Source organism: Peromyscus maniculatus, chromosome 3, assembly GCF_049852395.1.
Source record: "Peromyscus maniculatus bairdii isolate BWxNUB_F1_BW_parent chromosome 3, HU_Pman_BW_mat_3.1, whole genome shotgun sequence".
Lineage (NCBI taxonomy): Eukaryota > Metazoa > Chordata > Mammalia > Rodentia > Cricetidae > Peromyscus > Peromyscus maniculatus.
The window spans coordinates 128,974,131-128,992,903 of NC_134854.1; the positions used below are offsets into that span (position 1 = coordinate 128,974,131).

An 18,773-nucleotide genomic window follows, 5' to 3' on the forward strand; every position below is an offset into this window, starting at 1 on the left:
ATGTTCAGATCAGCAGTTTAAAAACCAATAAATTAGACTAATAAATATTTAAATCAGTAGAACTTGAAGTTCTTAAATGATATTGTATACTTCATTTCACAGAAAATAGCATTGGATACCAAGAGGAATTTGCAAACGCAGTCTAAAAGAAACTCTAGCCTAATCAGTTAATAAGGCCAATACATTAATATGACATTTAAAGCCACGGTCTCTCATTTTCTCTCCTCTTGCTCTGGCCTTGCATTTTTTTTAATGCACATTTCGGTGGGGAGACGGAAATTTCGCTGCCTTGTAGAGTTTTTCCCATGTGAAATAAGTGGGGGTTTATATGTTGACTCTGGAACCTTTAATGCCCTGATGCCTATTTTACTTAGTCTGCAGCCATCTCATGGCCACTAGCAAAGCCTCCCTTCCCTGAGCAAAAAGCAGACACCAGCATCTAAATAGCTGTCCTTGCCATGTGATGAAAACATGTTACAGTTTGCTCAGTGGGCATTTTTGTTGTTGATTTGAAAGCAGGGTCCAGTTCCACTAAAACCAAGTCGACACTCCCCACGAGCAGAGCCATGCTCTGGTGGGAATAGGTGACAGGAAGATAGAGAGTGACAGGTCCATGCCACCCCTTCGTTTTCTTCCTACACGATGGCCACAAAGGGGCTCAGATGCTTCCAGTTGATTCGATTCTTTGAGCTGTTGAAAAAGAACACTTTTCTATAAAGGCCCTGGAACAATATCAATAAAGAAAAATGGGGAAATACAGGGAGGAGAAAGCTGGTCAGACACAAAGGAGCACACGTTGTCTTCTGGACTTTACCTGGTTATTAGGAGTAAAAGACCAAAGGTTACTTTAGCTCTGTCTAGGTGACATTAGACTGCCATGCTGAAATGTCACCATGGAAAATTAATCAGTTCCAGCATACACATTTGCAGACATTTCATTTGGGAGTGGGGGAAAGAAGATAAATTTAGCCTCACCAGTGAGTCTATAAAAGTGATTTTTAAAGAAGCACAGAGAGTGCAGGGTGTTGTATAAAGGTGAACGAGTGAGATTTCAGAGCAAAAATCTTGCTTTGAGAATTTCCATGAACTTTTCACCGCTCCATGAGAGGTCTCCTTTTTATCTTGTCCCTGTGGCACAGCCCAGAAGTCATTTGAGAACACATTTGATTGCTAAACTAGGGATCAGAAAAACCCTCTAGGGAATCTCCCCTTGTCTGTCTGACAAGTATGGGGGCTGGCACTGTGTCCTCTCTCCATCGCCTGTTATTTCAATGTGATCACTTTTTGTTTCAACGACATTTTAAAAAATGCATTTAACTGTTTGGCCAGATCTTCTAATACTGGCAACGAGGAAAGTTCTGGGTCTTTGTTCCGTTGATGTTTCATCTCCTAATTACTTTCCATCTCTCTCTGTATGATCTCCAGACCTTCATCTAAATATAATTTCTTCCCTTTTCAATGGTTTAAGTACATGGGAGTAGAGAAACTCTAACCATCGGGGGTTAAGTAGAAAAATATAGGTATGACTCATAGAAACTGCTCCAGAGGGACCATTAGACCAGCCCTGCTTTGGAATTACTCTGAAGAAGAGGAAGGTCCTGTGACTCTTGAGAACTGACCATTTTCACAATAGTCCCTTGGCATGAAGGCACAGGCAGTTGCTAGATGCAGTTAGGATGGCGGATGGTGCCGCAGCATTCTCTCCTAACAGCACGACATTCCATTATAGCACTTTGTTTACCTGTCTCTGGTTTTCCTCTATGTTCTGTGAACCCCTGCAAGAAGTGATGGAATGGATATGTAGGGAGTTAAATACATAGCTGAATGGTTCAGTACCCCATTCAAGTGAGTAGATCGCGTACTTGGACATTTGAGTATGCAGCCCCATTCTGAATGCTTTGCTCTCTCCCAGGCCCTCCAGGTCCCCCTGAAGCTGTGACCATAGATGAAATCACAGACACCACTGCTCAGCTTTCGTGGAGACCTGGGCCTGACAACCACAGCCCCATCACCATGTATGTCATCCAAGCTCGGACTCCCTTCTCCGTGGGCTGGCAAGCCGTCAGCACAGGTACCACACTGCGTGCTGAGCACTCGTGTCTATCAGAGGCTTCTAGAATCAAGTGTGAATGAAATGTGGAAGAAGCCAGGAAACAACTGGGTCGACACAGCTGTAAATGATACGTTATGTCTGTGTCTCCCAGACATGAGCCAGCTCTGCTATAATTTCTTTGATGTTTTCCTCCACACTAACTTACGTTAGTGTTACTGAACCTAACATTAGTATCTATGGAATTATCGCTGTGCTGTTATGGGTATTTTTATTTTCTGAACAAGCTTGAAACTATTTATAGAAATAAAATGTATTGATCTATGTATCACCTAAAATCACCTCCATACCACTATGCCTAAAATCACCTCCATACCACTATTGGAAAACACAAGCCTACAATCACAGTCTTTGCAAGGTTCGTGTGCGGCTGTTAAGAATATAATATCTAAGTGCTATGCCGAGTCTTTTGTCTCGCTGCCTCCACCTGTATATGTATTAATTTGGAGGTGAAGAGATACGAAAGTATTTTAATCTGTTTCACAAACTCTAGTCTGTGCTTTTTTTTTTTTTTTTTAACTTTTCAGCTTCTGTGTTAGGCTCTTTTTTGTGACAAATACTTGGGAGTAACAGTTTAAGAGGGATAAAGATTTATTTTGGTTCATGGTTTTAGAGGTTTTAGTCAAAGGTTGGCTGGCTTCAATGCTTGGCACTTGAAGCCAGGCAGAATACCTTGGCAGTGGGACGGCAGTATGTCAGAGCTGGAAACCTCATGGTGTCTGAGAAACAGAGACAGGAAGGGGCCAAGGTCAGCATGCTCTTCAAAGGAATAGCACCAGTGACACACCACCTCCAGCTGCACCCACCCCCTAAGGCTTTGTCCCTTCCCAAACTAGGGCCAGTATCCTAGGACCAAGCTTTTATCATGTGACCCTTGGGGGGATGATTTCAAGTTCAAACCATAACACTGTTGTTACTATCAGTAGCAATTCACCATTATTATAATGAAGTAATTCTCACACTATGTTTCATATGTTTGAATTCACTCAAATCAGGCACCAGTTGCTGATAAGGTAAGACACAAAGTCTTCAAAGGTCAAAACTGTTTCACTGTATTATTCTCACTTCCCGTATTTTCTATATTAACTATATAATGCCAGGCCCACTATAATTCTTACAGCTATTCTAGCAGTAAAATAAAATTATTTTATTCATGCTAAAAGTTTGTTACTGTGGCTTTTTAACAGAAGAGAAATGAAGTTCTACAGAGATCTGGTGATTATCAAGGTGTAAGACAATGATTCATTTTCTTATCTTCCTAAAACACCTCTTTGAATCCACAGTCAGTGTTTACAGACAGAAAAACACTTCTGAGGTGTGATAAACTAAAGGAATAAGGTGAGGAGGTGTGATGTGATCAAAATACATTGTAGGAAATTTTCAAAGAATTAACACAAATATTGTATTGTAAATATTGGATTAACAACAACATAATTATATAACTTACATAAAGTTGGGCCTAACACTTATTTCTGCTTCAAGACATCAAGACAACACAGCCATTCCTTGGAACAAAAGGAGTATGTATCTTGCTTGCAAGAACATCCTATTTGTCTAATTTCTTCCTCAAATGTCATCTCAATGAAAAAATGAAATATTGACAAGAGTTGGGACTGGTAAAAGGATTAAAATGAAAGAGAGATGACAATAAAATTTTACAAAAAGGAAATACAGTTTTAATATGAATGAGTGAAAAATGATTTAAAAAATTGCTACTACTGATAGTAACAACAGTGTTGTGGTTTGAACTTGAAATCATCCCCCAAGGGTTACATGATAAAAGCTTAGTCCTAGGAGACTGGTGTATGGTATTTGCTCCACCCATGAACTGGAGCTATCAGAAGCAGCACTTCCTGCCCTTGTACGTGACCTCTTATAAGTTTCTCCCTGCTCCCTTATAAGAGCACTGCCTCCTCCTTCGGACCCTATAGCCTAAGGTCATAGGTGAAGCAAATATCACTACATACTGGCCCTAGTTTGGGAAGGGACAAAGCCTTAGGGGGTAGGTGCAGCTGGAGGTGGTGTGTCACTGGTGCTATTCCTTTGAAGAGCATGCTGACCTTGGCCCCTTCCTGTATCTGTTTCTCAGACACCATGAGGCTTCCAGCTCTGACATACTGCCATCCCACCACCAAGGTATTCTGCCTGGCTTCAAGTGCCAAGCATTGAAGCCAGCCAACCTTTGACCAAAACCTCTAAAACCATGGACCAAAATAAATCCTGATCCCTCTTAAACTGTTACTCCCAAGTATTTGTCACAACAACAAAAGAGCCTAACACAGAAGCTGAAAAAGAAGAGAAAGCATAGGCTAGAATTTGTGAAATAGATGTAAAAACTGTTCATATCTCATCACCATCCCAGCAAGCTAACTACAGGGCTCTTCCTTCAAGTGGTAGTGGTGGTGGTTGTGGTGATGGTGATGGTGATGGTGATGATAGATGTTCCGAAAATCATCTCTACATCTTTATAGAGCTGAATGGATTCTCTTAAACTCTCTCACCCACCTTGTGATATCTTTCAGTTCCAGAACTCGTTGATGGGAAGACATTCACAGCAACTGTGGTGGGTTTGAACCCCTGGGTTGAGTATGAGTTCCGCACTGTTGCAGCTAATGTGATTGGCATTGGGGAACCTAGCCGGCCCTCCGAGAAACGGAGGACAGAAGAGGCCCGTGAGTACCATGCAAGCTCTACGGTGTTTGTTCTGCAGAAACAGGAGTTCCTTAAGGAGGAACCTTGACTTCTTCCTGCTCACTAGTGTCAGTGAGCTCTACGTTTACACACTTTTCCCTTAAAGGATCATAATGATCATGCACCAGGCCAGTAGAACTTCAGCCTTGTGGGTAGTGATCTTTAATCAAGTTCTCATTCCTCTTATTGAGTCCACTGGTATAGCAAGAAGCAGTATAGTACCTCTGCTTAATTCTTTCAAAACTACATTTTTTCTTCTCTGGTTCATGTGCTAGGAAAAAAAAAGTCACAAATGGTCAGAGAACATTTGCTCAGAAATTTTTGCTAGGATTTTCTTAAGACATAAACCATTGCCACAAATGATAAATGAGAATATACTGCATATAGCTTGCAGGACGAACACAGGATAAAAGCAATGTACACCCAGCTAGGTCAGATTATGTTCTTATAAACTGAGCGATCCTGTTGTGTGGTTTCTCTAGAGTTCCCAGCCATAAAAATAACAATGATTTGTAAAGGCTTAACAAGATCCTTAGCAGACCAACAATTTCACCTTATTCTCAGAATTGATGGAAAAAAAATCCATCTAGGTATGTATCATGGACTTTAAGGGCATATACTGTAGTTCCAGCTGCAGTCCCCAGCTAGATATTTAAAGAGTCTGCTTGGAGTCCTTCATTTATGTGACAGCATAACTAAGTCTATGCTTTCTTTCTCCATCTCCAAAACTATAATTCACTTCCACTCTACAGTCCTGAGAAGGAAGTGAGTCTGATTTCCCCTCTTTTACAGAGAAAACTGGGGATCAGAGAGGTTAAGCACAGTGAGCCAGGGGTCAACCTATGTCTACCACTTCCTTCAACACCCAGCTCAAAGCTCACCTTCTTCTGAGAAGCCATTAGCCCAGCACTCCGCTGAGCAACCTGCTGCTCCAGGACACAACCGCTCTTCTCCATTCTGTCTGCGACATCGCTGGGTGTTGTCCAAGTTTCTCTGTGATATTCTGCATATGTTCTCAATCTCCCACTAGATTGTAAGCTCCACGTGGGCACAGTTTGTCCTGTCTTTCCTTTGTTACCACCACATGCTTAATAAATATCTAACCAAGCTTGAGGACAGATTCTTCAGTCCCTTCTTTCTCTGTGGAACTCTTAGGTCTTTAGTGATAGGTCTAAATCAGTCAGTAGTATCTAGAAACATGTATAAACTGTTGAACCAGAAACAGGTAATTAATAGCAATTTCCTTGGGACATTTTGTTTCTTCAAGCCAGTAAGCAGAGTGTTCCTTTTGTGGATGTTATTTCTGATATCCAAAAGAGGAATGGACATGTGCCCAAGAATTCACTAACAGTGAATTACCCCATCTGGGCCACCTTCCTGGCCCACATTTGCCATTAGTACCTGAAATAACTCGGTTTCTTTTTTGTCTCCTGCAGTCCCCGAAGTCACCCCTGCTAACGTCAGTGGTGGAGGAGGCAGCAAGTCTGAACTGGTTATAACCTGGGAGGTAAATCCATCACAGGACCAAAGGGACATGCATCTGTCTGAATGGTTTTGTTATTTTCCTCCATATGACAAGAAGCCAGGAATGGTCCCCCTCTGTTTTCAGAAAATCTATTCATATCTATTAGGAAGTGAAGGTGCTTGGCCCCTCATTGTTGAAGCCAGTTTTAATTTGACTGCTCATGGGGAAAAACAATCACCAAAGAGGAGATAAGACAAGTTAAAAAAAAAAAGTGAGGAAGCCTGGTTCAGAGAAAATCAGTCTTTCTTTTCTTTCTGAATTGCTGCATGACCAATTGATTTCAAACATCTGCCAGTATAGATTGAGTGTCCCAGAACAATTTCCTAACAGTTGGCTTTGCTGCTGGGCTATGAGGTTTTTCTTTAAACAACCTGAAGGAAGGTTAGTCACCAATTTATTAAAAATTGATTTTGAGAGAGGAGGTGGGAGCTTCAAAATAGGGTTGAAATGTGTTCCAAAGATTTTAGACAATGTTCCCTGAAATAAAAAGCCTTTAATTCACTCAGGGCCCCAGCAGGGAAAAGAAAGAAATCCCTGCCTCCTTCCCTCCCCCCCAACTGAGCTGAGTCTTTCCTGGTGGGGCAGGATCTTGCCTGAGCAGAGATGGCCTTCTTTTATGAGCTCTTTTCTCTATCTGGCACCGAAGGAAAATATTATCAGATGGTGCGTGGTGGGGGTTATTTTTTTTCAGAAAATCAGCTGTGCGGTAAGTTGATCATCATTTGCAGCTGTGTCCAGAGTTGAGTTCACCTCACCAGAGCCCAAGTCTCCACTGTAGAAATTCATTTCATTCGCCAAGGCTGTTGTACTCTGGTACCACATGAATATCTTAGGCAGGTTAAAGGCTATCTCTGTGTTTAAAAGACTGTTGAAAATAAAACCCAAAATAAACTGGTGAGGGAGTACCCTTTAACACTTGAATTGATTGAGGCAAGGGTTGGGGAGTAACCTTTAATATCTGAGTCAGTTAGGGGAGTACCCGTTAACATTGGAATCAAACCACTATGCTTTCTGAGTACCGCCTCCCTTCCTCCCCAGACAGTCCCTGAGGAATTACAGAATGGCAGAGGCTTTGGTTATGTGGTAGCCTTCCGGCCACATGGCAAAATGATCTGGATGCTGACAGTGCTGGCTTCCGCGGATGCTTCCAGATATGTATTCAGGAATGAGAGCGTGCGCCCGTTCTCTCCCTTTGAGGTTAAAGTGGGTGTCTTCAATAACAAAGGAGAAGGCCCTTTCAGTCCCACTACATTGGTGTATTCTGCTGAGGAAGGTATGGTTCATGCTGCCTTGGTATTTCTTCAACTCTCAAATGGTGTTCATTTCAGGATGTATGATTTATTTTTTAAGGAATCATATTTTATGCTTTTCAGTAAATATGAAGGTGGAATGTTTCATTCTCTCTCATCACTGTGTTCTTAAGCCATTTGCCCTGACTCTGACTTCTTAGGAGGGGAGATGACGAAGCAGCTTGATTGTATGCATTGCCATTCATACTGTCCTGGTGTTCAAGGGTCCTCACACATTATTACTTCTCTGGAGAGGTCCTTGCACTCAAAATGCCTCTCACACAGTCTGTGGTGTGCTTGGAGCTCACCGCTGTTATTTTAAAGATGATAATTCAGAATTAAAACATATGGCAACATTTGAAAGTTGAGACATTGGTTTGGAGTCAGAAAAAAAAAAAACTCATTCTTTGTTTCTGCAGAGAAATAATTCCTATAGAGGCAGCAGCCTTCCATGGCCTCGCCCCTGCCTCTTTGCCAACTCTCACAGTTCTCCCCCTGCATACTACATACTACAGCCACATGCAAGAGACTGGAAACTATTCAAACCTAATCTTTGACCCCCTTGCATGTGCTTTAGCATTTCTTGTTCTCTGTCTAATCACATGGTAAATACCTACTCATCCTTCTGGCCTCACTTTGAACAACCAAGGTTTTCTGTGGTTCCCTATGTCTGCAATGTGGAGTAAGTTTTGTTTATGCCTTCTTTCTTGAGTATCATTTATAGCCATAATATTTATAGAATCGGCATATTTCTCTATTATGATGTTCATGACAACATATTTAAAGTTTATGTCCTCATGAAGGAAAGTGTTTCCTGAGGGTCATATGTTTTTCCCTGTGTATCAAGTGACAATTTAAAAATTCTGAATTAACATGTAAGCAGATTCTTATATTATTATGTACAAATGGAGATCTCCATGTCCAGTATTTCCTGGAGTGTACCACATAGAGTAGTATACAAATTGGCATTAAATTATACCAGATGAATGCTTTAGTTTTAAAAGGAGCTGTATTATAGCATGTTGGGGGCGCTTAAGAGAATGAGGATGGTGCTCTTGTATAGCAGTCGTGGGTCCCTGGCGAACTTTTAAAAATATCAAATACTTAATGTACTGATTTGAGCTGCATTTTCAAAAGTACAAAGCTACCAGAGGTAAGATTTTGTGAATGTTATTATTTAAGTCATGGCTGAACTGGGTTTTTCAGTAAGGTGGAGTATTGAGAGAAGAATTGCATATACAAATGGTGTACAACTCTTGGAAAAGACTGGCAAAAATAGCTAGAATTTGAGAAACTGTTGGTTCAGTCCCCCATTGGCATCCTAGGATACTGAGCCCCAGAGACTCTAGATGACTTGCTTAGGATTCTAAAGAGTGAGTTCTTTGCAGAACTGAACCACTACCCAGCTTCCTTGAATCGTAATCAATTCAGTTAACTGCCCTTGTTTCTTTCTCTCTCTTGTTTTCACAATCGAGCAACTGGGACTATTACTTAACTTAATTAAGAAAGATCTACTTGAAAGAATTGCTGATGGTGAAAACTTGCTGCTAAACTTGGTCTTGGGTCTTTTTAGTTCCACTTACCTGAGAGTAGATATGTGTAAGACTTCAGAAGTGTCTCTTTCCTAACCACCACTCTGAACATGGTAATTGATTTACTTTGGGGTGATGTTGTGTGTAGCTTCTTTCTGCCTTCAAACCATGTTTCTAGAAGCTTGTCCTAGTGAAGCTGACTGAGTAGTAATGTTCTGAATTCCTTTGCAGAACCAACCAAGCCACCAGCCAGTATCTTTGCCAGGAGTCTTTCTGCCACAGATATTGAAGTTTTCTGGGCCTCCCCCATTGGGAAGAATAGAGGGCGGATTCAAGGTTATGAGGTAAGCTTGAGACATGTGCATTTGATCTGTATCTCTCAGTGAGATGTCAAAGACATACTCACTAATGGGAGAAGACCTACAACATCCTACACAGATGTCTGTCTCAGAGACCTGGTTCTACCATACCATTAATAGAAGCACTGAAGAATCTACCAAGAGACTGCCCTTTATGTATATTTATGCTCACATTTAATATTATATTTTCATGTGTGTGTTTATAAACCTAAAGCTTTACAATATAGTTGGCAAAATGAGCTTAAATATGATATGCACATGGGGAGAGAGAAATGGCTTCTAAAGTCAAGAGTGTTTATTGCTCTTGCACAGGATCCGAGTTCAGTTTCCAGTATCCATGTTGGGCAACTAAACAACTGCCTATAAGTCAAACTGCAAGGGATTTGATGCATGCACTCTTCTGGCCTCTGGTTACCTGCATTCACATGTACACATACTCTTTCTCTCTCTCTCTCTCTCTCTCTCTCTCTCTCTCTCTCTCTCTCTCACACACACACACACACACACACACACACACACACAGAAAGAGAGAGAGAGAGAGAGAGAGAGAGAGAGAGAGAGAATTTTTAAAAATAGAATCTTTAAAAAGAATTTTTTTTCAGTTTTACATACCCAGAATCACCTGGACTCAAACCAAATATGGGAAAATAGGAGAAATAGCCTTTGATGATTCACCAGACTGTCCATGTCAGTGGAAAAATAAGAAGAAAAAGATTTTCTTACTGTGGATTATTTTGCAGATCATGTGAATTTCCTTGTTATAAAAGCTGTGTCCATGAATTAATGTAGAAATTTAACTCTATCATAAGGACTTGCATAAAATATTATTATCTGATGACAATGGAAATATCCCCAGTGAATATGATTTACAAGGCCTTTCTTTTTATTTTTTACAGGTAAAATATTGGAGACATGATGACAAGGAAGAAAATGCTAGAAAAATACGAACAGTTGGAAATCAGACATCCACAAAAATCACCAACTTGAAAGGAAGTGCACTGTATCACTTAGCTGTGAAGGCATATAACTCAGCTGGGACAGGACCCTCCAGTGCGACAGTCAATGTCACGACCAGAAAGCCACGTAAGGACAGAGTTGCTCAGAAATATTTTGGGGATTCATCAAACCTACTCCAAGTTCATTACCTATCCCCACCTCCCAGGGATCATTTGCATACTAATTGGTATCATTATATGGATTCAAATGCACCTTAGCATTTTAACTGAACCTTTCAGAATACCATGCCAAATTCATTGCTCCAGAGGACAGAAAGATAAATGTTTTTCTCCTCACTGGGAAGGACTACTTCTTTTAGCTATAAATGGTAGGCGACCAACTGAATCTTTTTCCATTTGCAATGCTGTATCTCGTCAGATTTCAGTGACCTTGAAGACACATATTAGTGCAATCGCCCATTAAATTGCCTCTACTCTAGAATTCTAGTAAGGAGACATTCCTCAGAATCCATTGAGATTTAATAATCTGTGACTTCGTCTATCTTAATTTTTTTTTTATAGCACCAAGCCAACCCCCCGGAAACATCATATGGAATTCATCGGACTCCAAAATTATCCTGAACTGGGATCAAGTGAAGGCCCTGGATAATGAGTCAGAAGTAAAAGGATACAAAGTGGGTAATTTCTTTTTGCAAGGACACCTAATCCTGCTATTAGCAGGAAGGGAGTCTGCCTTGCAGCAGATGCTCCATTTTCTCACTCTTCCCTGAAGTCACTCCTCTGGCCTTTTCAGGAATCTGCTCTAAAGTAGATTCATCTCAATTTTATATGTGCTCTGTGTTAACTTTTCAGGATTTAGACAACCATCTGGGTGAGCCAGTTTTTCATTTCTCTAACAAATAACTGAGATAATCAGCTTGGAAAAGAAAAGAAAGGTTGAATTTGGTTCACACTTGCAATTTCAATCCATGATTGGTTAACTGCTGCTTTTGGACCTCTAGCAAGGCAATATATATCATGGCAGGGAGCTGTGGTGTATGGTCAGCAGGAAGAGAGAGAGAGAGAGAGAGAGAGAGACAGACAGACAGACAGACAGACAGACAGACAGACAGACAAAGACAGAGAGACTGGGATTCCATTCTGCAGTCCCCTGCAAGAACAGTCACAAAGTCCTCCCCTTGTAGGTTCCACCATCTCCCAGTAACACTACAGGCTGGAGACCAAGCTCTTAACATATGCAATCCCTCTGGGGAGCACTTGCACAAGCTGTAACTCTGTGTAAACTTCAGGCTCATACAACCTACATCAGAAATGGTTAAAGACCATGGGACTGGGACTCTACAACATCCCAACAAAGCAAAACAGCCCTTACCTTTTGCTTTTGGCAGCTTGACTTTATTGTTATCTCAGTTTGTGTGTGTGTGTGTGTGTGTGTGTGTGTGTGTATACAATCAACAATACTAACTGTCTAATATCACTCTCTTGCTCTTGTTTCTGGAAGAAAATAGGCTGAAAATGTTGTTTGCCAGTTCCTGTAAATGTTGGTTTCTCTTTGAAGAGAAAATGAGCACACACATACACACACACATGCACATGGCCAAAGATGGTGTTTTGCCTAGTGGAGCTGGACCTTCAAAAGGCTCTGATCTACCTGACATGAGCTGAACTCGGGTCTCTAGAAGAGCAGTATATAACTCTTGATGGCTAAGGGATCTTTCTAGCCTTTGACTAAATGTAGCTTCCCGTTATCACCTTAAACTTGGGCTAAAACAATTGTTTCATTTTTTCAATTTTACAGTCTTCATTTGGCCAAAATGGGGAGTGTCTGTGGTTAGAATCCCTGATATAGGTCACACATATGTGGCTTTCTCACCTGGCATGGCTCTGCAAAAGCTGGAGGGTGGCCAGAGATCACTCCCTCCATGAGACTTTCCCCCATGGGAACTTGGCCTTTCTTCCAGTGTGGCCATCTTGAGGTAGTCGGCCTTCTGTTGGGGCCTTTAGCTTCAGTGAGAGAGGAAGGGAAAGCTATGTGTTCCTTTTAAAGCTAAGGATGAAACTAGCTTCTGTAAGGCCAGCTCAGATTCAAAGGGGTGAGGGTGGGGGACACATATGCAAGCAATAATGTATCATTCTGACCTGAAGGATGCTTTCTGTGTACAAGGAGTAACAGGGTTGCCTGTGTCCAAATGCGTAGGCCAGAGGACACACTGAGCAGACCATGACCAAGGGTCTGGTCCCAGCCTCTGTGAGGAGTGAAGGAAGGACCTGCAGATATTTAGCTGGAAGAAGAACAATGTTCTCAGAAGCATGACACTTCAAATATCTAAATTAAATTATCTAAATGTCTAGATAATTATCTAAATAATAATGAGTAGAATTCTTCTCCATTTTATAAGATTCCTGCAAATTTTGATTTCCAAGCTCTTCTCCTTCAGAAAATTTCAAAAGCATAATCTTTGTTTTATAACGTTCCTTGAGTAATAAAAAAATGGGGGGTTTATTAAAGTGAACTTGCAAAGCTGCAAGAAAAGTAATTTTTTTCCTTTTGAAGGATTATTGTAAAAATCACTAGCAATCAAGTGCATGTCCACACAGCCATGGCGACAATAGTTCATCAAAAGCTTTGAAAAAAGTCACTCATCCTGAGTCTAGACAGGCAGCAAAATGTCCTTAACTTGACTGCCACGTTGAATTTCCTCCCCTGGCATCTCAGTAAAAGGTAGTGTAGTGAATGCCTGCTTACTTCCAGCAATGGAGAACAGACCATTTTCCTCTGAGCTAAGTCCATTCTTGAACAGCTTTGTCTTCTGTAAGGTGCAACTGAGCCAAAATTTGGCTTCCCAGAAGAGATCTGTTGTTCTTCATATAGGATTTAGGAAAACTATTTTTATTTCTGTAGAAACAGACTAAAATATGGGAATAAATTAAAACTAGGCCATTTAGTTCTCTTTCCAAATCCAAATATCAGGTCAAATGAGGTCATGTTTTATGACATTAGACTATTGCTTAAATATTTTGGAGGTAAGCTCTGAGAATACAGAGTAGCCCCTCTGTGAGAGGAGGGTGCATGAAGGAGATATCACCCTCAGATGGGAGTCAGGTGTGCACAATGCAATGGAAACCACAGGTCATGAAGGTAGAAAAAAGACAGAGTGGCAAGGTGAAGCCATGAAATGACACTTTCTGAGTCCTTGATTTCCAACTCAACATCTCTCCTTTCAAAGATGCAGCTGGAGGAGCTAGACTCCCTCTACCTCACTTGTATCCCAAGGAAATCTCACCACGTGTAACTCTCCATACTGAGTGCTCCACAAACATGTGACTGTTTAAGAATATAAATGTATAACTGGTCCTTCCCTTGATATCACAGACTGAGGTCACTTTTAGTGCTGGAGTTATAAAAGTAAAATGTGGATCTCTTAGCTCTGGGAGAGATGATCTCTGATAGGGAACTTGTCTCATTACAGAAGGCTCTTGCTTATATCACAGTTACACCTTAAATTCACATTCCTTCCTATATACTGAAGGTTTTACAGTAAGGGGGTTTACATTGTGATTTTTGTTGTCTGGGTCCATTCAATTCCTGTTGAGGTAGGGTAGTCTCAATTAGAAACGGACTTTAGAACACTTGAGGCCCAGATTATCTTTTAAGTTACTTAGGACATCGGTGTACTTGAGGTGGTGCAGTAAAGAGACTGCGGACGTGACTGAGCCAATATTAGGAGGAAGGTTTAAGAGAGAGAGAGAGAATATCCGGAGGCATGTGGACAAGTACAGAGAGGAAGAAGCAGACTAGATATGGTCAGGTCTGGGGAAGGAGAGAGTGGGAGAGAACAAGGGAGCTCACAAGACAGCAAGAGATCAAGAATAGAGCCTGGGGAGGGAAGAAGAGTGAGGCCAGCAGGACGCAGAGCAGGGGTTCTCAACCTTCCTGATGCTATGACCCTTTAATACAGTTAGTTCCTCACGGTGCCACCGGTGACCCCCATCATAAAAGTACTTCATTGCTACTTCACAACTGTGACTTTGCCTCTGTGGTGAATCATAATGGAAATATCTGATATGTAGGCTATCTGATGCGTGACCCCTGTGGGGTTGCAGCCTGCTGGCCGAGAATCACTGAGATAGAGAGAGTGTGTGGAGTAGACAAATCATGAGGACTGTAAGAAGGATGAGTAAGTGGGGGAGTGAGGGGCCTGGATGCTAGCCTGGACTTTGAAATTTATAGCAGGTATTTGCGATACTGAGGGAGCCTGGAGGCCAGCATGGGCTGTGATATGCTGATAGGTGCCACAGGTAGCCATGTGCCCCTTCTACCAGAGCTAAGGAAAATGACTGCTTTTGACAGATGGGATCTGGTTTCACAAGTTCCTGAGGACTTCTGGCTTTTTATCTAACCTCCAGAAATCCTTCTGTAGTCCACCTTGAGCTCATTTATGGATATATGGATATCCTGAGATCTAAAATCAAATTTAAAGGAATAATATCTGATTTCAGACTGGCAAAATAAACTGCCCACACAAATAAGTCAATTAAGCTGACTGAACCCATACAACAAATACTCGAGAAATCTGTCCAAGATTCTTAGCCACTTTTCACTCAATAACCCCTTAAAGAAGAAAGTCTTGGACTCTATTGTGTCTACTAACCCTCACTTTAAACACATGGAAATGTGCCAAATAATATCTATGGAATTTCTAACTCTGTGATCTGGACATAGCAGTGTGGAATCTGATTCTGCCCGTTAGCCACTTGGTTATTTTGCCTGGCTGCAGTCAGCAGACACAGCGGGTGAAAATAAAGCATTGCAAAGAAAAAGGCATGAGTGTGAGAAGCCCAGAAAGAGCCCGGGGGCAAACAGGAGAGATGTGCCATTTTACATAAAGGCCAAGGAAAGCCACTCCAGGGTTGTCGCTCAGCTGGGCCTTGAAAGGAAGGGGAAAATAAGACAGGCAGCTCTCTGGACAAGTATGTGGACAGAAGGTGAAGGTCGGGAGGTGGACGCATGCCAGTGTAACAGAATGTGAAACATTGGTGACTATAGCAACAGACTTTGTGACTGCCCAGAAGTGGTGGCTTTTTAGCTCCAGTTGTTGCCAAGGAGCAGGATAGACCAGTGTGTGTGATATTGGAAGAGAGTAACAGAGGTGTGGCAGTTTATGATGAACAGAAATGTATTTCTGGAGCCTGGGAATTTCAACACCAAAGTGTTGGCTAACAAGGACAGTCTTCTTTCTCTGTCATTATGTGACAGAAGACAAGGGACAGAAACATGCTATAAGGGGAAAGAACTCCTCCAACAGCAGCACATATCCCACCATGGGAGTGGAGCTCTCATAGTCCAGGCGCCTCTTACCTGAATCAAATCACTTCTTAAATGTTTCACTTCTTTTTTTTTTTTTTTTTTTGAGATGGGGTCTAACTCTGTAGCTAAAGCTGATCTGGAATTCACTATCTAGCTAAGCTGGCCTAAATTCACAGTAATCCTCCTGCCTCGGCATCCTTAATAATAGGGTTGTAAGCATAAGCCACTATGTCCCACCTTTTAAAATTGTTACAGGAGCAATTAACTTTTAGCAAGAATTTTAGAGCAGATAAACATTCAAACCATAGCAACCATTGGTGGCCATATCTTTCAACAGTAACTATAAACCTTCAGGCATAATTTCTTAGTTGATAAAGGTTGGCATTTAAAAAAAAATCAAACACTAATATGGCCAAACAAATAATACATGCCAGCAGTATATGGACCTCAGGCTACATGTTCTCTGACTTTGTTTTTTGCATTTTATTTATTTGTGTGTGTGTGTGTGTGTGTGTGTGTGTGTGTGTGTGTGTGTGTGTGTGTACTTGTACCCACCTGTAGTCAGCATGCCTGTGGAGGTCGGAGGACTTCAGTAGTTTTCTTCTTTCACGATGTGGATCCTGGAGATCTAATCAAGGTCATCAGGCTGGGTGGCAGGCTCCTTCACCTGCTGAGCCTCGTGTTCTCCTACCCCATGCCCACCCCTTTTAAGTTCGCTGTCTAATCCCCTTGTTTTGCTCATATGAAGACAGAGACAAGGAAGGGAAAGCAACTTGACCTAGCGGAGGAAGCCAAATTGATAAGATTAATCCAGGCTCCGACGTTAGACCACTTAGGTTTAAACATGAGGTCAATGGCTTACTTGTCACCGGACCACAGCAATTGTCTACTATCTCCAGGTCTCAGGTTGCTATCTTTGATGTCAAAATAGTAAGCAGGCATAGCTAGGGAGATGATCTACATAAACTTTTAGAAGTAGAAGTGTTCAGACACTGGAGAAGCAAAAGTAGTCAGTGTTGGCTGTTGTTATCTCTGTTCTCAGGAATCCTCTCTTGCTTCCTGCCTGTATTGTATCAGATACAAGCACAGCCTCTGTGTCAGTCAGCTGTACCAAGGGTTTGGTGTAAATAAAGCTTTTGCTGGCCTTTATTTAGGTGCCACTGAAGTCTCCACTATTACAAGACTGATAAACAGGGTTGATTAGGAAAAAAAAAAAAAAAAGCCTACTTTTTCCTTGGAAATGTTTCTTTTGGATTTATACTTGAAACTGCTTGGATTCTCTGAGCTCTTGCAAGGACCAGAAGTAAATCAAAGAAGCAATTTGTTCCTCTGAGCCAGATGTGACCTTGCATCCCATCAGCCAGCCCATTCTCCTGAAGGGTTGGGATGAGAAGCGGTGGCTGAGGATTTATTGGCGCTTGATCATTAGCAAAGGGATGCCAAGCCTGGCACAGCTGATGCTTCAGAGGAAGGGGGGGGCGGCTTGTGAATCTTTCCACCTTAAGGAAATTGTGTTTTCCACCTTGTATTAGAGGGCTATAAATTAAGGTGATAAAACGCCAAGGAACAAATGGGATCTAAACTACGTTAAGGAAATCTTGTGAATTTTACTCATGTTTGCTTCTGTCTTGTAATAGAAGACTGACCACATATCTCTGACCTCCATAGATCAATATTTGCAGGGGTCTTAGGGAAACACAATCTAGTCCTATGATTCTCAGTCTGGGATCCCCGATCTAGCAACATTGGTGTAGGTAGGGAACTTAGAAGAGAGGCAAACGTTCGGGCCTTCGCTCTGACCTCGGCAACTAGAAACTCCAGGGATGGGCTGAACAGATACTTTAAGTATCTTGCCTGATTATTCTGAGGCAGGGTAAAATTGTGGCCCCACGCTCCCACCTCTGCTGAGAAGTACAGCTTTAGAGCACCAATTAGTGTCCCAAAGCATCCAAGGCTGAGGACCACTGGTGTCTTCCAGGTCCATCTTTTTTTTTTTTTTCCTGTGGGAAGCTAGACATGGTAGGATATTTGATTTATGACTATAGGCTTAGGAATCAGCTTCCTGCTACTTCTTCTCCATAGTCTGAGAACCCTGTGCCTCAGTGTCCTCATCTGTGAAAAGGCATAATAATACCTGCGTTGTGGAATTGTGGTGATACTGACAAGTTGCTTACAAGAGTCAGAACCTACACGGTAGTTATCCTCATGGTTGTTGCTGGGCACACAATAGCAGTTACATGTTTTCACTCCTTTATATTTTGTTCCCCACTGGGTTGAGCTCCATCAGAGACCCAAGCGAGTGTGTTTTCAGTAAAGCTAGCCAGCCACCTCAGTTGGTAAATTGCAGTCCAAATGCAGCATCTAAGAGGCCCAGGAAGGAAAACAATGGTACGTGAATGAAACTGTTCAGAACCACCACACTTCCAGATTGTCACTGATTGCCTCTTCTATGTGACCCTTAAAAGGGATCCCAGTGGGAGGGAAAGTGGAGAGCTCACTGCTCTTGCCATTCAGAAACCATCTATGTGTGTAGAAATGTCCTCTTTCAAGAAATTTCTTGATAATAACAACCTTCTGGGTGTCTCTTGTGCTGGAACTCCTGCTGTGTGTGCACATCTTATTTCATTTAAGCCTGCATAGATACACTTTTATTTTTTCCAACATATGTTTATTGATAATTAGGGAATTTCGCATCATGCATCCCAATCACACTCACTTCCCAGGCCTCCCAGGTCCACCCCTCCCTCCCTTAAAGTCCCTCATACCCCCAAGAAAGAAAAAGAACAAAAAATGAAAATGAATCTAATTTGTGTTGCCTCTATACTCACTGGAGCATGCTTAATGCATTCTTTAAGCCAGTCTTCACTGCATTCAGTCTTAATGAAATCTTGAAAGGTGGCTGTTACTGCCCCCACTTTACAGTGGAAGGAATTGAAGAACAGTGAAATGAAGTCAATGACCCATGGTCACACAGAGCCAAATCTATTCTGATGCCAAGACTCC

At 41.8% G+C, this 18,773-nt stretch overlaps 1 protein-coding gene across 6 annotated transcripts in view; it reads left to right on the forward strand.

The window, feature by feature from the left end:
- The window catches only part of Cntn4 (contactin 4), a 1,007,992-nt gene that overhangs the window by 982,897 nt on the left and 6,322 nt on the right, over positions 1-18,773 (forward strand). For all 6 annotated transcript variants that reach the window (XM_042273735.2, XM_042273733.2, XM_042273730.2 and 3 more), the window contains 7 exons: positions 1,913-2,071; positions 4,633-4,782; positions 6,238-6,308; positions 7,365-7,599; positions 9,379-9,491; positions 10,403-10,589; positions 11,024-11,136. In XM_042273735.2, coding sequence (XP_042129669.1) covers positions 1,913-2,071; positions 4,633-4,782; positions 6,238-6,308; positions 7,365-7,599; positions 9,379-9,491; positions 10,403-10,589; positions 11,024-11,136 — 1,028 coding nt within the window. The remainder of the gene's footprint in view (positions 1-1,912; positions 2,072-4,632; positions 4,783-6,237; positions 6,309-7,364; positions 7,600-9,378; positions 9,492-10,402; positions 10,590-11,023; positions 11,137-18,773) is intronic.